The 27,459-nt window shown below is 39.9% G+C and overlaps 1 protein-coding gene across 11 annotated transcripts in view; it reads left to right on the top strand.

Moving 5' to 3' along the window:
• Positions 1 to 27,459, top strand: part of atp11c (ATPase phospholipid transporting 11C) — a 126,633-nt gene that overhangs the window by 91,915 nt on the left and 7,259 nt on the right. For 5 of the 11 annotated variants that reach the window (XR_007956751.1, XM_052021005.1, XM_052020999.1 and 2 more), the window contains exons 19-28: positions 3,294 to 3,560; positions 4,416 to 4,581; positions 6,614 to 6,716; positions 7,377 to 7,522; positions 12,225 to 12,284; positions 13,954 to 14,081; positions 16,157 to 16,292; positions 17,363 to 17,428; positions 19,498 to 19,601; positions 20,720 to 20,873. Coding sequence is in view for 9 of the 11 variants with exons in the window: in XM_052021005.1 (XP_051876965.1) it covers positions 3,294 to 3,560; positions 4,416 to 4,581; positions 6,614 to 6,716; positions 7,377 to 7,522; positions 12,225 to 12,284; positions 13,954 to 14,081; positions 16,157 to 16,292; positions 17,363 to 17,428; positions 19,498 to 19,601; positions 20,720 to 20,873 (1,330 nt within the window). In the remaining 2 variants the exon portion in view is untranslated. Of the gene's footprint in view, positions 1 to 3,293; positions 3,561 to 4,415; positions 4,582 to 6,613; positions 6,717 to 7,376; positions 7,523 to 9,844; positions 12,072 to 12,224; positions 12,285 to 13,455; positions 13,916 to 13,953; positions 14,082 to 16,156; positions 16,293 to 17,362; positions 17,429 to 19,497; positions 19,602 to 20,719; positions 20,874 to 25,309; positions 25,401 to 27,459 lie in introns of those variants that run through there. The other 6 variants (XM_052021002.1, XM_052021003.1, XR_007956752.1 and 3 more) reach the window with 5 other exon arrangements.

The raw sequence follows: 27,459 nt of genomic DNA on the forward strand, positions 1-27,459 counted from the left end.
ACACCTCTCTCTCCTTCAATCTTTCCGTCTCCATCTCAGGAGATTCCTTATCCACTGACATCTTCTACAAATCCACTGCTACCTCGATTACAGCTACTCCCACCCTGTCTCTTGCAAGGATGCCATACCTTTTTCTCAATTTCTCTGTCTCTGTCACATCTGCTCCCATGATGAGGCTTTCCAGTCCAGGACATCTGAGATGTCCAGCTTCTTTTCTAACTGGGGCTTCCCCCGACTGTGGCCGAGGGAGCTCACACCCGTATCTCTGCCATTTCCTGCACCTCTGCTCTCACCCGCACCCCTCCCAGACCCAACAAGGATAGGGTCCCCCTTGTCCTCACATTTCTTCCCACCAGCTGACATATCCAACACATTCTCCACCACTTCCGCCATCTCCAACAGGTCCCCACCACCAAGCATATCTTCCCCTCCCCACCCCTTTCTGCCTTTTGCAGGGGGCCGCTCTCTCTGCAACTACCTAGTTCACTCCTACCTGCTCCGCCCCCCCCCCCCCCCCAATCAATCCCGCTCCCACCCCAGGAACTTTCTACTGCCCCCGCCATAGGTGCAACACCTGCCCCTACACCACCTCCATCCAGGGACCCAAACAGTCCTTTCAGGTGAGACAGAGATTCACTTGCACCTCCCTTAATATCATCTACTGCATTCGGTGCTCCAAGTGTGACCTCCTCTACATTGGTGAGAACAAATGCAGACTACGTGATCATTTCGCAGAACACCTATGCTCTGTCCGTAACCGCGATCTGCATCTCCCCATTGCCAGTCATTTCAACTCCCCCTCCCACACCATCACAGATATGTCAGTCCTCAGCCTCCCCCACTGCCAGGAGAATTCTAAGCGCAAACTGGAGGAACAGCACCTCATTTTCCATCTTGGAAACTTACAGCCTAACAGCATGAACATTGAATTCTCCCACATTAAGTAATCCCCACCCCACTTCCCCACAACCCCACCCCTACACCATGCTTCTTCTCTTCTTCCCTTTCCTAGCCTCTCTTTTTCTACATTTTTTTTCTTTTCTCTCCTTACCTTTGACCCATCCCTGGTGTATCTGCTCTCTCCTCCTACCCCGCACCTGCCTATCACCACCTTCTGCCCACCCCACCTCCCCACTTTTGCCCACCTATCACTGCTCTGCTTTTCCCTCCTATATACTGGGCTTCCCCTTTCCCTATATTCAGTCCTGAAGAAGGGTCCTGACCCGAAACGTTGACCGCCTGCTTTTCTCCACGGATGCTGCCTGGCCCGCTGAGTTCCTCCAGCATCATCGTGTTTTTCATCTAGATTCCAGCATCTGCAGTCCTTTGTTTCTCTAACGTTTCAGTTCTGGGCTCTTTCCAGCTGTGTTGAGTATTTCTGGCAATTTCTGTTTTATTTTAACTGGTTAGGTGGTTGATTAACTAGATTTGCTGTATTAACAGGATTTTTTTTCTGCTTGTGAAATCTTCTTTCAAACAATAATTTGGATGCAAATAAACCGCCATTTGCTGAATCAGAACTAAAGATAACGTTGTTTGCATGTTAGGTTGGTGAACAGGTATAAAGCTAGGTCTGAAGGGTGCACACATGAAACAATGCCACATTTTCCTTCAGAAAGGTTGATGACCTGTATGTATCTGACATTTGAAGTTGCTGGTTGGGGCGTGCTTTTTATGGGAATCTGAATGTTACCAAGTCTTTCCATGCTTTTAACAGCCACCTCAAGCATTACAACTAACCAATTGGAAATGTACAACTGCAAAACAAAATAGCTCATCATATCTTTTGCTATCATGTAATGGAGTGGTGTTGCATAAGGACATAACTTGTAGCACAGGACCAAAGCCCAGTGGAAATATTTAATCAGAAAACCTAAAGATGCCTGATGATTTCAAAACCCACAATGGGCAGTTAAATAAATCTGAACAACAACAAAAAATACTGATTCTAATTTAATAGAATTGAAATTACTGGACTGTTGTAAAAACCCAAATGGTTCATTAATGTGCTTAAGTGAAGTAAATCTCTTGTCCTTAGCCAGTCTGGAGTTTGTGACTCCCAAACAGCACCAATGTGGTTGATCATTAAATACATACAGAAGTGGCTTGGCATGTCTAGCAAGGGCGACAGGGTATGAGCAGTAAATGCTGGCTTTGCCAGAAACAATCATCCTATAATTGGATAGTAAGTCAATTGCACAGAAAACAGGAATCCTCAATATTTCACTGTAAACCATAAATAAACACCCCTGCCACCAATGGCTGACATAGCTATCGTATTGTCTATTTAAATTGTAGGAAAACTTGATTAGAAAAATATTGATTGAAGGAAAATATTCCAATACTGAAATGCAGCAGCTCATTTGAAAATTCCCATTTTTAATTGCTGCATTGTTCCGTTGTTAGGTGGAAGGTGGTGTGCGAAGTCAATCCAGCAAGCATCACGTCATCCATCAATTATTTATTTCATGAATGATTATATTTAAGCCTATTTCTGGATGTACTCATTCAGAAATATTCCTCCTTGAATTGCTAGTGCCTTTGCTGAATCAGGAACTGATGTAATGAGAGGGATAATCAAAAATTTCTAAACTCGGCCCGGATATTAAGTATTGAGTGACAGTAATCACCTTAAAGGGGGGGGGGGGGGGGGTAAGGTGATCAGAAGGAGTCGGCTGTGGCATACACAGAGATCAGGGCAGAGGTTATTAGGCTAACCTCTTGTGAACTCTCCTCCTTTCTACCAAATAGCACCCCTAGGGCATGTACCTGTTCAGCTTGCTAGCAATCCATCCCAATAACAGAATCTTCAGTTTGCGTACCAAGTTTGTTTTAAAAAATATATAGTGATACAGAGGCCTGGTAATTTGAAACAAAAGTTAATGTTGGAAAGGCAGCATGTAAGGCAAGGAAGCAAGCATGAGCGATTCAGGTGAATGAACATTTGTCAGCAAATTCTGGTGAAGGATCATTGTCCTGAATCTCTTAACTCTCTCTCCCTCTCCCCACAGACGCTGCCTGATCTGCTGAATGTTTCCAGTATTTTATTTGCCTTTTTATATGTGCTGTAAATAAGTAGTATCTGCTTTCTGCCATGAGTAACTATTGGAGAAAAATCCATGGGAAAATATTGTTGGAAAACCAGAATCAAACAAGTATAATAACTACAACTACAGAGATATTTTGTCATAAATATTTGTCCGTTAAAGGAAAAAACTGTAAATTCTTTTTCTTGGTATATTTAGATTTTGCAAATCAAATTTCTGATAGTTGTCTTTTTTTTCTATGGCTAGACTCCAAGATCAAGCTGCAGAAACTATTGAAGCCTTGCATTCTGCAGGTATGAATGTTTGGGTGCTCACAGGGGATAAGATGGAAACAGCAATGGCCACGTGTTTTGCCTGCAGGCTTTTTCATACCAATATGAAGCTTTTAGAGCTGACAACCAAACACATTGAGGAGTATAGAGCCAGAGGTGCAGAGAAAGTGCATGAACTGTTGCTGGAACTTCACAAAGTGGTTGTCCAAGATAAAAGATGTTCTTCTGCAAGCCTTTTAAGGTATGACCTTTTAAAACTTCTCTCCCAAGTCAGCAAGTTATTGATTCAATTCTTAGTCCAGATTCTTTAACATAGATAGAAGTTGACACCCCACTGCAGTACTGAGGAAGTATTTGCACAGTGCTGTTTTCAGGTGAGACCTTCAATTGAAGTCACATTGTGGTTGATTTCAAGGTCATATCCACTTGTGGATGACTCCCATGCAGGCAGAATTTTTTTATTTGTCCTATCGATCCTTTCAAAAGCCTTAATCACCTTTTATAGTCTAGCAAATTCAGATCTAGTTTATGTAATTTAACTCTCAAGTTCAACATTGAATTTGATTACATTGGGATTACTGATAGTTAAGTGTTTTTATTGTAAGGCGCATATTCCCCTTCCTTTGATCCACCATTGGTGGCTGTTCTTTAACTGCCTGGTCTTTCAATTCGGGAACTTCCTTCAGTCACTCGCTAAATCTCTCTGATCAAGCTTTTGGTCACTTGCCCTAATATATCTATGAAGCTCCATGTCAGATAATACTCCTGTGAAGCATCTTTATTACTGTAAGGAAGCCAGATAGATGAAGTTTTGTCGTGAAATGTTTTCTTCATTGTGAATTCATTGTGAACTCTGGGCATGAATATCAATATCTCTAGTGATTGTTCCAGTTCAAAGCATCAGCAAATGCTGGCTCAGTGTGTGAGATGCATTGGCATCTAGTGGCAGAATACATGAACTGCATCAAAAGTTATGCTGATCACACTTATCTGATCACATCAGTGATTTTCCATTTGGGTGGGAGGAGACCTTTTCTATTGGAATTCTGTTGTTCATGACATTTTAAAATAAGATTTGCAACAATTTCTGTTCTAGAAGTTGGTCTGTTACGCAGGAATATGGCTTGATCATTGATGGTGCTGCTCTGTCTATAATACATGGTGATGGTGGTACGAGTAACTATGAAAACCTGTTGTTGCAAATATGCCAGAGATGTACTGCTGTCTTGTGTTGTCGCATGGCACCGTTACAGAAAGCGCAGGTATACTGACTTATTGCTATTGATTAATGTCTGCCTATTCATCTATAAATCCTTCATTGCCTTTGTTATATGCATATGGGTAACCCCATATAATACATTTGTGCTTTGTCAAAGGTGTGTAAAGAGTAGTACTTTGTTTTTTAAAAAACATAACTTGTAGGCGCATAAGAATCTTCTGTCTTGAAACCACAAATAAAGTGTATACTGCTGGGAGGTGTACTGAATGTGACATTGAAAGGGCATCTTTAGTCAGCACTTAAACATCTTTACTTTGTTTTTGACCTCTGACAATCTTAAGATTATCTCTGTGCACCTTTGTTTTCAACAGTTGTCTTTTTTTAAAGGTATGTTTAAATCATCTATATATCCAGTTGCAAAATTTTGCATTGCCGCTTGCCATTCCTGCTGCAGTGAGTGCCACCACTGGAGATGTGCTTTGATCTTTATATTTTTGTTCAAAATGGGTATATTCAAAGTATTTCCCTGCCACATCTGGCAGGATAAGGCTCTTCATCTGATGGCATTGCAGATAGTTTGTCATGACTTCCTAAGGGTTTTGCTCATTATAACCTCGAGACCCTTCTTATCTGATTTTTGCTAACAAATTCGGCCTCCATTTCTTGGAAGGCTTTACAGAGTTTCTTGATAATGTAGAAGCGTTTCATAGAGTCATAAAGTCCCATAACACAGAAACAGGCCCTTTGGTCCACCAAGTGCATGCTGCTCATTGCACCTATCTACACTAATCCCATTTACCCACATTAGGTCCATAGTCTTCTATGCCTTGGCGATCTGGCATACTTGTCTAGATGCTTCTTAAATGTCCTGAGAGTATCTGCCTCCACCCCCTCTTCAGGCAGTGAATTACAGACTTAAACCATCTTTTGTATGAAAAGATTCCATCAAATCCCTCTAAACTCCTACCTCTCACTTTAGATCATAACCCTTTTGTCTTAAGCACCTGCAATATGGGATAAAGATTTTTACTATCTATCCTATCTGTCTCCCTCCCTTCAGGTCACCCTCAGCCTCCTTCACACCAGGCAAGACAAACCCAAATTCTCTGGTGTAGGCAGCATCCTGGTGAATCTGCCCTGTACCTTCCCCACCATTCTTCCTATAGTGCCATAACCAGAGTTACCTTAACAGTACCTTAGGTGTGGCCTAACCTGACCTTTAAGCAGTTCCTTTTGACTTGGTAGCTCTTTCCAATGCAGGTGGGTGTATTGAAAAGAGCTACAAAGTCAAAAATACTCTCCTTTTGGTACAAGTCTGCTTGCCCATTGAATGCTTCCTGCTCAGGTACTGAATTTTCTGAATTTATTTTCTCTTAAATACTGACTTTCATATGTAGAGTAAACTGGCTTCTGAATGATGTCCAATGAAGTTGATTAGTCTGTTTTTGAAGTTAATTTTATGTTTGCTACAATATACTTAATCACAAAAAAAATTACTGATTAAAATCCAGAATAATGCCAGAGATTCAAAGAAGTCCCAGACACAGGAAATCTGAGATGAAACAGAATGCTGGAAATATTCGGGTCAGGCAGCATTGGTGCAGAGACAAAGGAAGTTAATATTTCAGATCCAAGACCTTCAACAGAATTAGTGCCAGTGATGGTTGATACTAAACTTTTCTGTTCAGTAGGTCTTCATCACTAACAGAGATAATTTGTTTGGCTGATGATGATCTCCACCTTCCGCTGGCAAGGTCAAACAATCTCCATAGTCAGTCTACCCAATCCCTCTTGATCATGGTATCCACTTCTTACTCCCATGACTTAATTTCTAAAAAATTGCTGTCCATTAATTCTGCTTCTCTGGTTTGCTTTGAGCAGAGTGTAGAATGAGCTATAACTTGGTCCCCACCAAGACCAGTTTCATACCATATTTTTGGAAAACCTGTTGCTGCTAAAGTTACATGGTAGCGCAATTTATATCGTTCTATATATATGAATTGTAGATCTTTCATCCTCATGAGGATCTTTTAACAATACAGAGAAACAAAAGCACCTTCATCCTTTTATTTCAGATTGTAAAAATGGTGAAAAACACGAAAGATCATCCCATAACTTTAGCCATTGGTGATGGTGCAAACGATGTCAGTATGGTTCTGGAGGCGCATGTTGGGATTGGTAAGAAAATAATCTAAAGTCGGAATAGAACAAAGAGTAATCACTAACCAGTTGGCAACATTATTTGTAAATAATTTATGATTTCATCTGTAGCCTTCACTGTCATCCATTGTCTTCATACCATCAACATTTAAACAATACACTTAGTCCAATGAGCTAGTCTGTTGAAGCCAATTATTGGGATCTATTGGGAACACTGTATATATAAGCCTTTTACATTCTGAGGTATTTGTGTAGTTTTGGTCTCCTGAGGATGGATATATTTTTAAAGAGGGGTGCAACAAAGTAGCACCAGATTGGTTTCTGGAATAAAAGAGTTTCTTAACATAGAGTTGTGAATCTCTGGAATTTTTTTATCCTGGGGTCTTTGGATGATCTGTTTTTGCATATTATCAAGGCTAAGATTTGTGGATTTTTTTATATACTAAGTAAGCTGAAGGATGTAGATCAAGTGAAAAAGGTGAGGGAAAAAATCAACCATGATATTGAATGATGGGGCAAGCCACAATAGAACTTGTACCTGCACTTCATTCAAAATTCCTATGAAGTAATTTTGTCCTTGGGCCTTAATATCCAGCAGGAAAACAGTTTTTTTTCGATTACTTAAGGAAGTCGTGCGTATACACCTTGAAATGCTTTAAATCTCTTCTTTTATTTCAGGTCTGAAGGGCAAAGAAGGACGTCAAGCAGCCAGAAATAGTGATTATGCAATACCAAAGTTTAAACACCTACAGAAACTTCTGCTTGTTCATGGACATTTATACTACATCCGGATAGCACAACTTGTGCAGTATTTCTTTTACAAGGTTTGCACTTTAAGACTGGATATAAATGTGAATACATGTTTTATTGTACTATTTTGCCTGTTTTCCCTCCACAAATTTCATTCCTGTTTCTTGTCTCCTGGAGTCACAATATCCTTCACAGACCCTAATTCAGCAGTTGCCACTTGCCCTAAGACAAGAAGCCATACTGAGTAAACAATCAGTGTTGACAAATTTGTTCGTCAACAGTGCCGCTGGAGCCAGGTCTAATCTTGCTTTAGTCCAACAATGACATGGGCATATTTTAAAATCTCTTGAAATGGGGTGGAGCTGGCAAGTTCATTAAGGTAGAAGTGGACTACCACTGTTCTTACTGTGGCCTTGTGTGGTGGTGTTTCTACATTGATAGTTTGCAAATTTCATGATATAATTCAGTAACATTAAACAGTAGCAGTATATGTCCAAGGATAGTGGATTATTTGGAAGAATATAGATTTTTTTATGCCTATGAGTTGCTGTGCTTGTCTCTATTGTAAAGGTTGTGGCATACAGAGGCACTGTAAAAGTTCATGTAGCAAGTCATTACTGTGCATTATGTAGTTAATGTATGCTTCAGGCACAGTGCGGATTTTGACGGACTGCACACAGGATTTCTATAGATAATTAAAAAAACGTTGGTCCTGTAGAAATGAGGCTGAATTAATAATGGAGAGATGAATTAAATGCATGATTAATCAGAAATAGCTGTAAATCAGGAATTGGGAGGTGGGGGGAGCAGAGTCGATGGAATTACTGTCACAGGGAAGTAGTACTGAACCAGTAGTTGGAGTTGCAGTCTGGTAGGGCTTTGTGTACTGATGGATTTCATCTTTGGCGTTAAGAAGAAGCAGCTGGTGAGCTGGTTCATGTTAGTTTTAAATTTCCAAAGTTCCTTGGATTCCAAAATTCCATGGCCATAAAAAAAAATACAAAATATAACACTATTCAAAAAGGACGGGAGATGGTAGGAAACTGCAGGCCAATTAGCTTTACATCTGTCATAGAAAAAGTGTAAGAAGTTTATTATTTAAAGACGTTATAGCAAGACAAAGTAAAGGTTGTCAGGTGAAGTTTTTGTGAATGGGAAATCAGATTGGTCATTTATTGGAATTACTTGAAGCAAGCAGAGTGGATAGAGGAGAACCAGTGGATATACTATATTTCCATTTTCAGAAGATATTTGGTAAGATGCTATATCAAAGGTTGTTGTGGAAAATTAAAGCTTGTGGTGTAGAAAGTAACTTATTGGCATAGATGGAAAAGATTGGCTGGCTAACAGGAACAGCAGTGAGCATAAATGAGTTTTTTTGCTGATTTGCTAAACTGTAGCAATGTGCCACTGGGATTGGTGCTGGGGCCTCAACTTTTTATATTTATATAAATTATTTAAAGTCAAAGATACAGTTGCTAAATGTACTGTAGACACAATTATGAGCAGGGAAGTTGTGAAGGGAACATCAGGAAGCTGCAAATAGATGTACATAGTTCAGTGAGTGGGCACAAATCTGGCAAATGGAGTATAATGTGGGACAATATGAAATTGTGTGTTTTTGGCAGGAGAAGCATACAGTATTATTTAAACAGTGAGAGCCTGTAGAGCTCTGAGATATTGAGGGATCTGGGTTTCCCACTGCATGATTTGCAGAAGGTTGTATGTGGATATAATAAGTAATTAGAAAAGCTAACAATGTATTATTTATTGCTGAGGGAATTGAAGGCAAAACATAGGTTATGTTTCATTTATGTAAGGCAGGTTGCCTTGAAAGATTGGACCGGCTAGGCTTGCATTAGACAAAGTTCAGAATTCTGAGAGGGCACTTAAACACTCAACATTCTGAGGGGTCTTTACAGGGCAAAATCTAGAACTATCATTTTAAATGAGGGATCTTTTATTTTAAGACATAAGGTTATATTTCTCTCTGAGTCATGAGTTCTTGGAAGTCTTTCAATATCTTTAAGGCAGAAGTAGATAGGTACTTGATATGCAAGCCATTGAAAGGTTACCACGGGTAGACAGGAATACAGAATTGTGGCTACAGTCATATCAGTCGTGATATTAAACAGCCAAGCAGCTTTGAGGGGCTGAGTGGCCTGTGTGTTGCTAATTTGTATGTTAAGTTTAGCAGCAGAGCTGGTTAATTGAAGTGCTCTGTCTTGAATAATATCAAGGGTCTTGAACTTTCTTGCAGCTGTTCTCGTACTGTCAGTTGGTAAGTATTGTATCACTCATCAGATCTGAGTCCAGCAGCAGGTGCAAAGATTTTGAAAAGATCAGAATCAGGTTTATTATCACTGACATATGTTATGAAATTTGTTGTTTTGCAGAAGCAGTACAGTGCAAGACAAAGACATAAAAATGACCATAAGTTACAAAAATAAATAAACAGTGCAAAAGAGGAATAATGAGGTAGTGTTCATCGGTTCACTGGTGATGCAACCAATCAGAATGCTCTCCACCGTACATCTGTAGGATTTTGCAAGAGTCTTTGGTGACATATCAAATCTCCTCAAACTCCTAATAAATTAGAGCCGCTGGCGTGGCTTCTTCGTTATTGCATCAGTGTGTTGGGCCCAAGAGAGATCCTCTAAGATATTAACATCCAGCAACTTGAAGCTGCTCACCCTTTCCACTGCTGACCCCTCAATGCAGACTGGTGTGTGTTCTCTTGGCTTCCCCTTTCTGAAGTCCATAATCAATTCCTTGAACTTGCTGTCATTGAGTCTGAGGTTAGGTCGGTTAATTACCTGATCTCTACCCTGCTCTTTCAACCCAATTGTTGGTGTGGTTGTTTCAGTTAATTTTCTGACTAAATGTGTACACCCGTTATATTAAAGGCAGAGGTCATGGTATTGGTGGTACCACTGATAGTCATTTATAATGGTTATTACCTGTGGCAAGAATATTTATCTGCACATCAGCCCTGGCTTAATGTTCAGTGGAAACGACAGATTTATTGACTCGAAACTCTCAAATTTGGCTGCAGAATTTGAACTTGATCTATGCGTTATGAATTCAAGTGGATCAGCTAGATAATGAGAAGGCGCTAAAATGTTTAGTGTTTTTTTTATCAAAGCTGCTGAGACATGTTGCAATGGATTTATCTTGACACTATTTGAGTGTTTGGCTCTGACTCTATTACTCACTGCCTTATCTTTGCACTAAAACATTTTGGAAAATTACAAATGGATATTTGTGTTACAGTTAATTGCTGCTGAATTGTAGCAACACAGAACTTTATAAATATGTATGGGCTTACAGCGGCATTCACAGTGTGGTCTAACTTCTGAGACTATTGTAGCTGAGCTTGTTCTGTTATCCTGTTAACTTTTTAGTTTGTAAATTATATTTAGAACCTTGTAATAGTTCAGTTGCTCTGTAAGCCATATGCGCCTGCCTGAATCATATTAATGTGGAAAATGCAACACCCAGTTTTTCCACACAGTAAGTATTCCAGCACCATCTCATAATCCAGCTGATCTGTTTGAATTCATAAACACAGTGGTATCCTGCAAACAAAACCAAAAACAATTTGGATAATCTTTTGAGGGTTCAAGTTGGCCAGAATACTGGCAAGTACTCCCTTGTTTTTTATAATAAGGCGCTGAGTATTTTTATGTCCATTTGAAAGGGAAGATCAGACTGTAGTTTGATACCTTGCATTGGCCAGACAAAATATGTGCTCACATCCCTGAATGGATAGACGAACAACCTTAGGATCTGGAAGTGAGAACACAGAGGCGGCTCTGTACTCACTCAGATACTGCCAATTGCAGTTGCAGCTTTATGGGTGCTTTCCAGTACCATGTCAACACTTAGAATGTGGGTTTCTGAATAAATTGGCACTTTGAAGGTATTTAAAGATTTTGGTAAGAATTCTGCTGCCTCTTTGTCTAGGACAACAGGTGAGTGATTTTAGTAAGTCAATTAGGATATAGTATGTAAACTGGATTTTATAGATAGGGAAGGGGAACAAGAAGCAAGGATGAATGTACTTGCATTGCTATGAAAAGTCGTGATTTAAAATTGAATGGTATCCACTTGTTCTTTCTGCAGATTACAGATCCATTATCGTGCTCTTGGCCTGGGGTTGGTATTCGGAGGGAGGGGAGTGGATAGAGGAAAAGTGTAGGGAGGAGGGAGGAATTTAATGCAAGAAACAAAAACAAAATAATCGAAACTTAACACTTTACAGCTTGCTGATGTATTTGCTTGGCCAATGTGAATGCATTACTTCATTGGTGCAGTATGTAACGATCCCTTTTAAATTCGATGCAATTAACTCACTCGTTCCCAGGAACACATGTTGGGTGCTGAGTGAAATACCAGTGTATGTGTTTTGATTAGCATTGTCACTAATAGTGAAATTTCTTTCTGTTGCTGTACGTGAGCTGAAAATAAACAAAACTGTCAATCCAAGGCTGTTGGGATCTTTTCTGAAACTGCCCAGCAGTCTTTAGGTTAAAAATGTGAATAGTGAATTTATATTTGTTGATGACATGCTCCAATAATGTAACAATATGATTTGTGTACAAATAACTGCTCACTGTGGTACCTTTGAGGGGTGTGACGAAGAAAAATTTTCCCATGATGTTATGATCTAAATCAATTGAATAATTTGCCTAATACTACCTTTTTAAGGTAACAAAACATTAAAGTTATCTTTGTGAATTGCAAAATTTATTTTGTATTCATTTTATTTTGCAGAATCTTTGCTTCATTTTACCTCAGTTTTTATACCAATTCTTCTGTGGATTTTCGCAGCAGGTTAGTATGCCCTATCAGTTTGTGGTACAGATTGGTGGGGAGAAAGACTGACTGGCTGGTTTTTGAACTTGCCCTCGACCCTATAGAAGATTTTTGACTGCCGGGAACCATGGTTCTCAAATTAAACCTAAATCATAATATCACTTCACATTTTGGGGACCCAACCAGTTCCCCTCCTCCGTCTGGCGGAACTGGTACTCACCCTTAACAACTTTTCTTTCGACCCCTCCCACTTTCTCCAAATTAGAGGTGTAGCCATGGGTACTCACATGGGCCCAGCTATGCCAGCCTCTTGGTCGGCTTCGTGGAACAGTCCATGTTCCAAGCCTACACTGGTAACGCCCCTCCCACAACTCTTTCTCCGCTACATTGACGACTGCATTGGGGTTGCCCTCACCCCCTCCCCAGCCGACATAACAGGGACAGGGTTCCCATTGTCCTCACCTACCACCCCATGAGCCTCTGTATCCAACACATCATTCTCCACAACTTCCACCACCTCCAACGGGATCCTACCACCAGGCACGTCTTCACCTCACCCCCTCTCTCCTCTTTCCGAAGGGACCGCTCTCTCTGCAACTCCCTTGTCCACTCGTCCATCCCCACCGATAGCCCCCCTGGCACTTATGCCTGCAAGCGCACCAAGTGCTACACCTGTCCCTACACCTCCTCCCTCACCACCATTCAGGGTCCCAGACAATCCTTCCAGGTGAGGCAGCCCTTCACCTGTGAGTCCGAGGGTGTCATTTATTGCATCCGGTGCTCCTGGTGCAGCCTCCTGTACATCGGTGAGACCCGACACAGATTGGGTGACCCGCTTAGTCGAGCCCCTTCGCTCCATCCACCGCAACAGCCAGGACCTCCTGGTGGGCACCCACTTCAATTGCACATCCCACTCCCATACTGACATGTCTATCCACGGCCTCCTCTACTGCCACGTTGAGGCCAGACGCAGGTTGGAGACACAACACCTCATATTCCACTTTGGCAGTCTCCAACCTGATGACCTCAACATCGATTTGTCTAACTACCCTTCTTTTTCTCCCCCCCGCCCCCACTCCTTTTTCTTCACTTATTCCGTGGCTGCATTCCCCTACCTTGATGACCTGCCCATCTCCTCTCCTCCCCTCCTTCATCCTTTATTCCATGGTCCACTGCCCTCTCCTACCAGATTCCTGCTCCTTCAGCCCTTTGCCTCTTCTACCTATCACCTCGCAGCTTATTACATCTTCACCCGCTCCCCCACCCACCTACCTTCCCCCCTCACCTGAACTCACCTCTCCCCTGCTTGCGTGTGCTCCTCCCTCCCCCCACCTTCTTATTCTGGCTTCTGCCCTCTTCCTTTCCAGTCCTGATGAAGGGTCTCGGCCCAAAATGTTGACTGTTTATTTCCCTCCATGGATGCTGCCTGACCTGCTGAGTTCCTCCAGCACTTTTTGTGTATCACTTCACATTTCGTCAACTTCAGAATAAATTAAATGCTTTACTACCCACGCCCCAACTTCCTGTTCCCAGACCCTTCTGTAAACTGGAAACCTAAAACTGAGCAATTTAGTTTACTTGATTTTTTTATTTATTGCTTCAATTGCAGAATTTTACACTCAATTACTTTTTATTTTCTCTCTCTCTCTCCCCTTCTCTCTCTCTTTCTCTCTCTCTCTCTCACAAGCCACTCTATGATGCAACTTATCTCACACTTTATAATATCTGCTTCACTTCTCTGCCAATCCTGTTGTACAGTCTGCTGGAACAGCATATAAACATTGAAATGCTGAGAAAAGACCCCTCCCTCTACAGGTTAGTAGCAATTCTGTTTATTTATTAAAGATTTAATTGCAGTTTCCTGATGTAGATTGTGAAATTAGCTGACAAATACCGTGACATAACACACACAGGGCAGCAAGGCTCGAGGGCCACCAAACCTGTTAAGCTGGTTGTGACCTCACTGTGCTTTTTTAAGCATACTCACATTTTAGATTATTTTTATAAAAAGGGTGTTTCCTCGGTTACTCCCTAATGGTGGCAGCTTGTTACAAAGATCTTGCTCTTCAAGTATTTTAATTTAATTGAATTAATCTGTTGGAAATCCAATTTGTGATATTCTCTAAATTTAAAATATCTTATTGAGAGATTCACTGATTCACTGTGGAGATAAATGGCACACCCAGTGGGGAAAGAGGATAACATGCTTCAGTACCTTCTAAAGTTCACCGTAATTGTCACCTATGAAGAGACTTGTATTCTCTACCAACAAAATTTGGGCCTGATTTGAAAGCAACGAGGAGACCCAGAAGCCGATTGAAGCAAACACAAGGCATTACTGAATTGGAAGCTTCGCCAAGCCTCGAAGGAAAAGAAACAACTCTGAAGGCTGAGTTCTAGAGATGAAAATAAGCCAAAATGGATTGGTGTAGCGTATGGGGGAGAGGTGGTTCGAATATTCGGCACAAATGGGTAAAATACAGTTGAAGACACAAGAGATTCTGCAGTTGAAAGTGTTTATGACTGTACCAGTATGAATCATAAGTTTGTTTCACCCCTGCTGATGTCCAGCAGAAAACCTGTGACCTAAAATACAAATGGTGTGTAGAAAGAGGGCAGGAGGCCCAACAGCTCAGTGACAGGCAGGATACGTACGTGCAGATTCTTCAGCATTGGTGAAGGCCATCCATACACTCAAGGCAAGTACTTGAGAATGGAGGCAGTCAATGCTGGCTGGAAGGAATATTTTGAAGTCTTCCTCAATTGCAACCTTGTCCTTTAGTGACAACTTCAAGAAATCCACAGGAAGTGGCTTCAACCACTATTTGTGCCTTTGTCAACTTTGCCGAAACCTTTGACTTTTTTCCAACCAAGAGGAGCACCTTCCTCAGATTCTGCTTTCCACAGAAATTTGTCTCCACCACACATTTACTTCATGTTGGTATGCAACAGACCCAACCTTGGTGAGAACTAGTGTAAGGCAAGGCTCTGTTGTTGCCCTGACACGTTATTTAATCTTTCTCTGCAGTCTCTTCTGAGGAGCAGGAAGAACAAGTTTTCTTTCTCTCATGCTGTCACACTGGTTCTCTTATACTCCTGCTCAGTCTCAGTCTACCTCCTAATGCCATTCCAATTCCTGCACCTGTGATCTCACCAAGCCCATCTGTGCTTGGTCTTTGAGGGAGACTGGGCAACACTTGCTCTGTTTTTCAGAACTTCCTCCAGTTTAAGAGGATTAATTTGCCCTGGATAATTAGCAATTTCTAACTTGACGATTTTTCTATAAACAATCCATTTAGCTTGAGCATGAACTGTGAAACTCAATTTTAGAGGGAGCACTAAAGAAGTTAGAAGAATCTTTGAGAAACTTTTAGAATATTGTTCAATGGAACTGCTGCAGCATGAACAGTTTGTTTGTCATTCACAGTTGTGGTGTAGTCAAAACAAAATGTTGCTGCTAGTTTGTGCTAAATTTGCACAATTACAGTTGCAGATTTAATTTGGGAATCAAGTATGATAAGGCTGTTTGATATTTTGGATTTCTTAAAGCAATTCTGTTGCTTAATGGCCCTCATTACCCTGATGTGTGGCATTTGTTTTATTTTGCATCGTGCCCCTAATATGTTTACATACTTCAGATGGTCTATCAGTTTATCCATTGTAGGTTTATTAGTGGTTGTTCTACTGTTTTAAGAAAGAGACACATGCAAAAATCACAGCCCTGCTGGTTTTTATTGATGGCTAAGTGTTGACTTTTTAAACCATTACAAATAAATGTCTGCAATATATGCCTTTACATTTTCTATCCATATGTTTAGTAAAGTTTTGAAGGAATCTGAAATCCTATTGGAGATGTGCCACGTGCATTACTTTACTTTTATCTTCTGCAGGAACATCGCCGATAATGCATTGCTTCAGTGGAAACCTTTCCTTTATTGGACCATTCTCGGGCTCTTTAACGGGCTGGTGTTTTTCTTTGGAGCATATTTCCTTTACGATAATTCATTACTTTCAGGGAATGGGCAGGTCAGTACAGAAATATTTTCATTAGTGACAGTGTAATTTTATCAAGTTTGATCATTTAAACTGAACAAACATATCTGTTTAAAAATAAACATGAAGTGACTATCTTGCTGTGTTATATAAATATTTTGTATTTTCATTTATTAACAGCACTTGGAAATAAAAGGCCGATATTTTAACTGGCCTTTCAGAACCATTCCCAAGTACTGTCATAAAATTAAATTGAAGCATTTGATGTGGTAGGCAGATACAGCATAGTCAGTCCCATAAACAGAAAACGTGTGATTAGTTAATCTCTCGAGTTAATTGGATGTTATTTCAGGACATTGGGAGCAGTCCAACCACTCTCAATAGTCAGGGATCTTGTATTTTCCATTTGAATCACAGAAATAGATGAAGAGTTCATTTAATGTTTCATCAAATGGTTGTGCTGAGCCTTAGAATTTATGTCATGTGTCACTGAAGATTTCATTACCTTGAATATTATGGATTGCTTGTTGATGTATCCTTTGGTAAAGCTACTCTCTTGACATTTTTTAAAATTGCTTCAGGCTGTGAGTGGACTACAATGAAGGTGATGAGTGAACTGTTCTTTGGTCTGCGTTGGTCTTGATTTTGACCTAGCCGCCAAATTGTGTAGGAGTGAGAATGTTCAGGTTCTCATTCCGAGCAGTGGTGTGCCCAGGGGATTTAGTTATAAGCCTGTGTATTACCTTCTGTGCTGTTCGTTAAACAAAAAAGTTAAGTTTGAAATTGTAATTCAGTACAGCACATTTTAACATTATGTACAGTTCAAATTTGGCAAATGTGCCCATTCAGTCTGGTGCATTTCAGTGCAGAGGGTGATATATGGTTATTTCATTCCCATTGCAACTTGTATTCATGATGTTATTTTCAGTGAATATTGTTAGCAACAATGAGTACTTTGTTATTTTGTGGACAAAGAGATTTTAAAATTATTATATTTTCAATCTATTTAATTTGGGTTTTAAACAGAATTAAATGTTGGCTACATTCCTATGTGATCTTGTATTCAGTTGATGTTTAGTGTTTGATTTTGTCATCTATTACAGGTTTATGGAAACTGGACTTTTGGTACAATTGTCTTTACGGTTTTGGTATTTACAGTTAATTTTAAGGTCTGTGCATTTTCTAATTATTTTGCCCTGAATTTTTGGCATTTTGAAGAGTTTGATTTTCATAACTTTCTTGCAAGGGGTCCCAGCTTAATTTCATTCCACACTTATCAAAGTTAAGTGATGTCCTAAGATCAGGACTGAGCCATGTAGCCCTTGGAGCCTGTCCACAATTCAGTGAAATTGTGGCTGATATATGACCATATACATTTGCCCATATTGATTATAATTTCAGATGCATCATCTACCATGTGTTGCTTGTAGGTGAGTCAGCTAATATTACTCCAGAAAGGACTAGCTCTAATTATTAGGCTCTGAACCCAAAAGCAAAAATAACTTTATTTATCAAATCAGTTCCCTTCAATATTTCAAGAGCTTCAATGAAATCGCTCATTAGCGTAACATCCAGGAAATACAACCCTACTTTTTTTTAATTACTCCTCATAGTTGAAGTCCTGGTATTATTTTGGCAAAGGTAAACTGCGTTCTCAAGCAAATGTCTGAACAACAGGAGAATTGAGAGCTTGGGGACAGAGCAGGAAAATAGGGTTGAGTTTGTGATTTGATCAGCCACCACCTTATTGAATGGTAGAGCAGACTCAAGGGATCGCAAGCTAGGGCTTTTCCCTTTGGGGCGACATAGGATGAGAGGTGACTTGATAGAGGTGTATAAGATTATGAGAGGCATGGATAGAGTGGACAGCCAGCACCTTTTTCCCAGGGTGGCAATGGCCAATACGTCCTCTGATCCGTTTAAGGTGAGTGGAGGAAAGTTTAGGGGAGGTGTCACAGGTAGGTTTTTTGCACAGAGTGTGGTGGGTGCCTGGAACGCACTGCCAGGGGTGGTGTAGAGGCTAATATAACAGGAACATTTAAAAGTCTCTTAGATAGGCACATGGATGTAAAAAAATTGAAGGGTTATGGGCTGTGTAGGAGGGAAGGGTTAGATTGATCATGGAGAGGGTTTATATAGGTCAACACAATATCATGGGCCAAAAAGACCTGTACTGTGCTGTACTGTTCTATGTTGTAAGTGCAGGTTGAGTCTGGAAAACTATTATGAAAACTCTTTTGTTTGAACCCTTCAAAGCATTCTTGAGCAATACATGCACAAATACATGTGCATGATGCAGGAATCCATGCCACAGTGATGAACAAATGGGGCATTGTACTAAACACATTCAGCCATGTATTGTTTTGGTTTGCGGGAGGGGGGTTGGAAGGGGTGGAGGGCAGCCAGTTGGTGCCTGATGGTGGAAGAGGTTAGGAAAAACATGAGCTACTGCTCTATCTCATTGACCACACTATACCTCCCTTTCTCTATCCTTTTGCCTGGCATTAGTAAACATAATCCTTGACATGGAAACTGGCAATCAGTTCCTAGGAGATTGCTTAGTCAGCTCTTAGATCGTGGTACTGCTGCCAATGAAGGCGGCTGAGATCTTGAGGTATTGGAAGGGTCTGCCTGTCTTGACTTTGCTGGGGATCCATTTGCCAAAGTAATTGCTTTTGTGCAATGAACCCAAGAATAAGAACTTAGACTGGGGTCCCAAGATGACCTTGTGTTCTTGCCTTTTAATGTTTGGGTGGTCAGTGGTGCAGATGTAGGAGGAGGGTGGCACTCCGGGCATTTGTCATCATCACTTTAAACTAACCATTGGTCACTGCCTTGGGTTCCCATATTGTAGTTTCATTAAACATCTGTTGGAAGTATTTCTATGTAAACTCATTTCTGTGTAACTGAGCACTTGCAATCTCAAACTTGCCCCTTTCCCAGAATATATTGGGAATCGATAAATTTTATGAGGCAATTCCTAGAGTAAACATGCTTTTACTAACTTGTACACTGATTTGGTTGGAAAAACATATACTCTGATGGTTTTGACTTTAGAGTATGCAGATATTTGCATTGTATTCCAGTTTTTCTCGATAGTATCTTTTACTTGAGTAACAATTTTCCAGCAATTTTGTTTGGGTATAGAATGGCATTGAAAAGTAATGCATGTAAGCAGCTGTAGTATTTGGTGTTAATTATGTAGCTTTCATATTTCATTGTTTTATTGCATTTTCAGCTGGTATTGGATACTCGATACTGGACATGGGTCAACCATTTTGTAATATGGGGCTCTCTAGCCTTTTTTGTCCTTTTCTCTTTCTTTTGGGGTGGCATTATATGGTAAGTAGATGTGAATATTTGCAACTGTATTTAAACAAGCTTCATATTGCCAAAGTTGCAGGTGCATTTACCAAATAGTATTGGAGTGATTTGAAGAAAAATTCCAAAATGTAATTGTTAATTGCTGTTTTAATTCCATTTTTAAACAATAATAGTCATCAATGAGAAACATTATCTCTGCTTTTCTCTTCACAGATGTTGTCTGACTTGCTGAGTGTCAACAAAATTTTCTGATTTTAATAAATACAATTTGCTATTGTGGGTTATAGTTTCCAGTTTTGGATGACAGTGAATTAGTGAATGTTGTCTAAAGAGAATGCAATGAATCCCTGATCTAGTAGGGCATTTGTTAATCATGATAGATCAAAGTTGAGTTTATTGTCATATGCACAGGTGCAATGAAAAATTTGCAGCAGCATCACAGGCACGTAGCATCATACAAGCAGCATTCACAAGGAAAACCTAAACTAAACATAAATTACACACAATTTTTACAAGAAAGAACACAATTAAATCAAAAGAAAATCAAAGTCCATTTTAGTTCGAAGTGGTCACAGTGATAGATGAAAACAGTGTAATAGTTCCACGTTTATATCTGTGAAATATTGCATCGGAAGTCCATTGCATTGGAAGCTCATGGATTATGAAAGAATGTTTACCAAGATGGTTTTCAAGGTTTTGAAAATTTGAGCTTTTTGGAATGTAATTGGTTGTTTTTATTTCCTGCTAAGTATTTCAGTTTAAGTCACTGAAGTGTACTATCTTACTGTGACGTAATTTTCCATTTGTAAAATGTGTTTTGCTAAATGCTCACACACCATTTATATTTTAAAGGGACTTTGTATTTGGGAATCTCTGCCAGGAACATTATTTTGTGTACTAATATTTGTGTAGAAGCTGACTTTGTGCAAATCTAAACATCTTCATAATGCAGTGCTGCATCCACAGTCTTGTGGCTGAAATGGATAGTCTGTGGATTATGTTAGTTAAATGTGGATTTCAACAGTAATCCTTGCTAAATTGTCTAGGCTTTCATATTATAACTATATCAACTTTGGCATATGATTTGTACGTAGCCTGAAAATACTGAATTTATCATTGTAATTTCTTTTTGATAGGCCGTTCCTGAAACAGCAGAGAATGCACTTTGTGTTTGCACAGATGCTGACGTCTATTTCAGCATGGCTGACTATAATTTTATTAATAACTATTAGTTTGGTGCCTGATATTGTGGTAAAGATCTTGAAGAAGCCAGACAGAAGGCAGCTGCAGGTACGTGTTAAACACACAGAATGTGACGGATTGATCTACTTTTATCTGACTGTTTTTCTCATTCATAGTGACTATTAGAGAACACTTGTATTAACCAGTTGACCCAGGGAATGCAGAAGTAGCTGTTACAATACTCAAAAATTGAAACACTAATTGTTGCTTCTGCAAACTAAACTGATAATTTACTTTGTGCGTTACTTCTGCTGGAAACTTGATCTTCTTAAAATGCACTAATAAGCAAACAGGACAGAAGTTAACAATGGGCAATTAGCTGTATTCTTTTGTGGTTGATAGCTCTTAGCAAAAATTCTCTTGGTAATATGAATTATTGAAGAACAAAGTTTTTTTTCAGTGGGTCTCTTCATTCAGTATGACTTCCTAGAGTGTAAGTGAAATTTATGTGCATTAATTGTAGATTTTCTTTTTGTGAAGCACTGCAAAACATTAATTCTCTTAATCACATTGATTTCCTAAAAAATCTCAAGGGTAATATCTTTAGCTTTCATGTAAGATTCTCTAGAAAAATCTGGAAAAGTTATGTTTCAGTGACCGAATGTGATTTTCTTAATTACAGATTTCTTTCAATTACACTAATTAAAATACAGGAATTCTTTGTGGATTTTTGAAGCACTTCCTAGGTGAAAATATTTTCATTCTTGGAATAGTGATCTATGATGATCTCTTAATTAATATAACAGCAGAATAAATTATTTTTCTCCTAACCCTCAAACTTTATATATAAAATAACTAAGCCTAGCAACCCTGAAGGAGTAATGTACACATTTTGTGCTGAGTTTTTGATGATTTGGAGCATTAAAATCTAGCTTCTGGAAAGACCACTTTCTGTTCTTGGAACTCCAGGCTGAACTCTGGTTGGCTAGCATTTTAGAGTCAGAGTGATACAGCACAGAAATGGGCCCCTTGTTCCAACTCGTTCATGCTGTGAAGCCTTTCTATACTAACTCCATTTGCCTGCATTCACTTCCTATCCAAGTACCTGTCCAAATGCCTTTTAAACATTGTAATTGTATCTGCCTCCACCACGTCCTCTGGCAGCTTTTTCCATATAGCAACCACCCTCTGTGTGGCAAACCTTGCCCCTCAGATCTTATTTAAATTTTAACTGTCAATCGTCAGTAAAAAAAACTAACGCTTAAACATTATTACAATAGGTGCTCACTTGCTGAGAGGAAGTGGGTTTAAAATACAGAATCTAGACAATAAAATTATGCAGTCATTTTCTTTAATATATTTGATTGTTTGCATGTTTTGAAGTTCGTAGGCTATTTTAGTCCTGCCTTGCCTGTAATGTTTTTGCACAGGGCTGTGCACAGTAATCTAGATGTAGCCAGGTGGTAAGTCATCCTGAAATTTGCAAGCAGCAACTTATTGACACCAAAACACAATGTTGAAAACACTCAGAAGTTCAGGCAGCATCAGTGTGGAGAGAAACGGTTGTCATTTTGGATCAAGAGCTTTTCGTCAAAACTGGAAAATGACAAGAGACAAGTGTGTTTTAAGTTGCAGATGGGGAGAGGTGGAAAGATTGCCCGTGATGGGTGCAAACCAAGGTTGTCAAGGTTACGGTTACTTTGAAAGCTGCCAGTTGGGGACAGAAAAGAAAAATAATTGAATCAAAGGTACATCCATGGGAGGGCACATTTTGTGCTGACTTTTTGGTGATTCGGAGCATTAAAAACTAACTACAAAAGAATTGGAAGGTTATTTTCTGCTCTGGGAATTCAGAAGTCACAAACTGAATTCTTATGGTTTGAAGGTATGCAATGAATCCAGTAATGAGGGTCAATGGCTATAATATACCCAGATGAAAGATGACATACCATTCTTTGATCTGTTGTTCCATCATTCAAGAAGGGAAACAGGGATAATCCTGGTAACTATAGACCGGTGAGTCTCACGTCAGTGGCAGGGAAGTTACTGGAGAAGATACTTTGGGATAGGATTTATGAGCATTTGGAAAACCATTGCCTAATTAGGGACAGTCAGCATGGCTTTGTGCAGGGCAAGTCATGCCTTACTAACTTGATTGAGTTTTTAGACGAGGAGACGAGAATGATTGATGAAGGTAGGGCTGTGGATGTTGTCTACATGAATTTTGGTAAGGCATTTGACAAGGTCTCTCATGGGAGGCTCATCCAGAAGATTAAGATACATGGGATCCAAGGTGAATTGGCCGTTTGGATTCAGAACTGGCTTGCCGGTAGAAGACAGAGGGTAGTGGTCGATGGGACTTATTCTAGCTGGAGGTCTGTGACTAGTGACGTTCCTCAGGGATCCATACTGGGACCTCTGCTGTTTGTGATGTATATAAATGACCTGGATGAAAATGTACATGGGTGGGTTAGTAAATTTGCAGATGATACGAAGATTGGTGGTGTTTTGGATAGTGTAGAAGACTGGCAAAAGATACAGCAGGATGTAGATCAGCTGCAGATATGGGCGGAGAAATGGCAGATGGAGTTCAACCCAGCCAAATGTGAAGTGTTGCACCTTGGGAGATCAAATGTAAAGAGACAGTACACTGTTAATGGCAAAACCCTTAACAGTATTAATGAGCAGAGGGATCTTGGGGTCCAAGTTCATAGCTCCCTGAAAGTGGCTAGACAGGTTGATAGGGCCGTAAAGAAGGCATATGGCCTGCTTGCCTTCATTAGTCGAGGCATTGAGTTCAAGAGTCAGAAAATTATGCTGCAGCTTTATAAAACTTTAGTTAGGCCACATCTGGAGTATTGCATTCAGTTCTGGTCGCTCCATTATAGGAAGAATGTGGAGGCTTTGGAGAGGGTGCAGAAGAGGTTCACCAAGGTGCTGCCTGGATTAAAGAGCATTTGCTATGAGGATAGGTTGGACAAACTTGGGTTGTTTTCTCTGGGAGCAGCGAAGGCTGAGGGGAGATCTGATAGAGGTTTATAAGATTATGAGAGGCATAGATAGAGTAGACTGGCAGCATCGTTTCCCCAGGGCTGAAATGTCTAATACCAGAGGGCATGCATTTAAGGTGAGGGGGTAAGTTCAAAAGAGATGTGCGGGGCAAATTTTTTACACTGAGAGTGGTGGGTGCCTGGAATGCACTGCCTGGGGTGATGGTGGAGGCAAATACGATAGGGGCATTCAAGAAGCTCTTTGATAGGCACATGAATGTGAGGGAAATGGTAGGATATGGACATTATGTAGGCAGAAGGGATTAGTTTAGTTGGACATTTTATTATTAATGTAATTGATTTGGCACAACATTGTGGGCCGAAGGGTCTGTTCCTGTCCTGTACTGTTCTATGTTCTAAAGTTGGGCATCATTAGAGTAGGATGGAGAATTTAAGTAATAGGGGACTGGATACTCAGGATCACCCTTGTGGACAGAAAGGGAGTCCTGTAAAATGATCACCTAATCTGCGTTTGGTTTCTCCAGTGTAGAGGAAACCACATCGTGAGCAGTGAGTGCAAAAATTAAATTGGAAGAAGTCAAGTGAATTGCTTCAGCTGGGGTGACTGTGTGGGTTCCTGGATGGTGGGAAGGGAAGAGGTCAATGAGCAAGTGTTGCATCTCCCACAGTTGCATGGAAAATTGCTGTTAGAAGGGGGATAGTTAGTGGTGATGGAAGAGTTGGGTCCTGGTTGCAAAGGTAATGATCCCTTTGGAATGCTAAAAAAGGAGTAAGAAAAAGGTCTGGTGGTGGAATCTCATTGGAAGTGGCAACCCACTGAATTCTGCTTTGGGCTGCAATGATGAATGAAGTGTTCAACTGACAGTCAAATTGCTTACATGCACTTTTTTTAACCAGAAATTTCTATTGGAATTTCTTTAATGTATCAGATGGTTTGATATGCCTATCTGAAATATTTGATTGTTTAAAATGGATCTATTTGCAGTCTCAATCCTAGATCACAATTCCATTAATCAAAATGAGGCAAACTTAACAATTGGGATGTAACTAAGTTTCCTGAGGATGCACTAATGAAATACCTGCCCCCAAGTACTCTCAGTTTCTAATATGGCATTAAGCCACTTCTGAACTTAACTGTAAAAATTTCCATTAAATAGCACACCTGTTGATTTTTCCTAGATTTTTCTGGTAATTAAAATAACCAACCTTTCCAAAGTGGAAATATTTTCAAGCAAGATAATATTTTAAATGCTAAATTTAAGATGACAATTAATGTTGCAATTATTCACAGTATTTTCAATTGCATCTGAATGGAGGCGATGATCAGAAGAATCCGTGCCGTAATAAGTTTTGTGGTATTTAATGACTGTTCAAAGATGTGTTGATTTGTGGGATGTTCTCATGCCACATTTTGATTTCTTGTACTTCTTTCCTTCTTTAAAATCTTCAAACGTACTTCTGCCTGAAATATTTCTGATAATCCCCTTTTGGGTCTCTCTTCTTTCCCCCTCCTCCTTTTCCACTCTGAACCAGGCAAGGCAGCACTTGCCTTCTTCCAGGCAGTCTACAGTCTTTATGCTCTCCCAAACCTCCAGCAACCAGAGTTTCTCTTGGAATGATTGAGGTGATCTCTCTTCCTATTCCTGCGTAACTTGTTTAATTATTTTTCACCTGTTGTGTACTGTATTTATACCACCTTTTATTTGATGGATTCTATGTGCATGTTTGCTTATTTAGATGCACACCACTGAATAAGACCTATCTTACATGTGTATAAATTTTTTTTTTGAAAAGCTAAGCCTACACTTTATTGAAAAATCTGCTATGCTAGACATTTCAAGTAATCTTAGTTGATAGCTTGTAAGATAAGGCTGCTTTTATATTTTAGTTTGGATTCTAAAAGCCAACATGTCTATTCTCTGTTGCCTGATAGCAGTCCAGTAGTTTTAAGTGCTGCAGGATCTACAAGCTGCCATCAAGCTATCAAAAGTAGATTTCTGCCATTTATATTGTAATATTTACTCACTGACAAAACAAATTTATAAGCAAGGAAATGAATCCTGAACAGCTGGTCTGTATTCACAAGTAGCACAATGAGTAACTACTGAAAAGTAATGTCAGTATAACAGGATAATTAGATCTGGTAAATTGTTACAAGGATTTCCTTCCTGATATTTCAAAAGCTAAATGGGTTCATCATTAAGTGTTAGCTCATTAAAACTAGCACTAAAACTGGGGAAGTCCTATACCTTTCATCATGCAACGTGTACCTTGGTATACAAGAAGAAATGCTAGGTACAGTGTTGTATTGGGTAAATGGAAGGTTATTAACACTGGATCATCTGTTTTGTTTTGGTGCCCCAGTAGCTTTTGGAAAGTACAGGAATGTAATTTAAGCAGTATCATTGTTATCATTTCACTTTTCATGTGCATTTTAAAAGCATGTTCAATGTTAAGTTTCTTAAACGTGCCTTGCTATTGTATGTGCTTGGCTGTTTGCTTTGCCAGTCATGCCTCACACTAACAGTATATTCAATTTTTAAGAGTTTCCAGTGCAAGGGAGTGCCAACATCGGTTTGACTCATAATTCTATTGATTTTAGGTTGATAGATAACGTCAACATGGCAGAAGCTGGCTACTGGTCAAACTGGCTAGATATATAAGCCACTGCTTTTCCATTCTGATTCTTGGATGATGATAGTAGTAGTTATTAGATGCATTTCAACACACACTAGCCATAGCTAATAATGCCTCAATGGGAAAAAGACGGGTGTGTAGCAAAACAACTTTGCTTGCCTTGTAATACCAAGCTGAACAAATGTGAGAGCTCTGAGCTTGGGGACCAAAGTGTTAGCTAATGACCTGGTATAAAATTTGACACTCATAGCTGCTAAGTTGCCACTCTAAGCTGCAGCCAGTGCCATCACCGTTGACTGGTATAGCGTATGTTTATGCTATCATCGGAAGGATGATGGCGTTGCTCCTGCATTATTTGTTGCACTGATCTCCTCACTAACCAGGTTGTAAAGAACACGCTTGCTTTCCAAGCAAGAATTTATATGAATAGTGTTTATTACATAGCGAACTAGGACTATGCCCACAGTGGATGGTGACTCAGAGTTGGTGAATTGTTAATCCAACTTGCTATGGCTAATTCAGCCATAAGAGATGGGAGCAGAAGTAGGCCACATTTCCCCTCTGCTCCACTTCCCTCCCTGTTCCCTGCAACCTTTGACTCTCCTACAGTCCAAAAGTCAGCCTGTCTCAACCTTACTTTGCTGCATTTTCCCACTGTGTTGGGATGGAGAATTCTAGAAATTCATGATCTTCTGAGAGAAATTATGCTCCCAATCTCTGGATGCACTCATAAGGGGAAACTATCTTAGAAAATATCTTGTTAGAATCCCGCAGAACCATATGCTTCAATAAGGTTTCAGCTCCTCTTTTCCTCCCTCCCCCCACCCCCCTGCCCCACCATTCTTCTGAAATACAATGATTATAGGCCCAGCCTGCATAATTGTTCCTCGTGAAACAACACTTCTGTCTGAGGAATCCAGCAGATCTGCAAAGGTTCAGGTTAGTCTTGACGATTAACAGGCTGGGATATCACTGAAGAAAAACCCGAGGTCAGAGGCAGAAATTCTTCCCAAATAACCACATAATTTAGGAAGTCAGAGCTAAGA

This window comes from Pristis pectinata, chromosome 8 (assembly GCF_009764475.1).
Source record: "Pristis pectinata isolate sPriPec2 chromosome 8, sPriPec2.1.pri, whole genome shotgun sequence".
NCBI lineage: Eukaryota > Metazoa > Chordata > Chondrichthyes > Rhinopristiformes > Pristidae > Pristis > Pristis pectinata.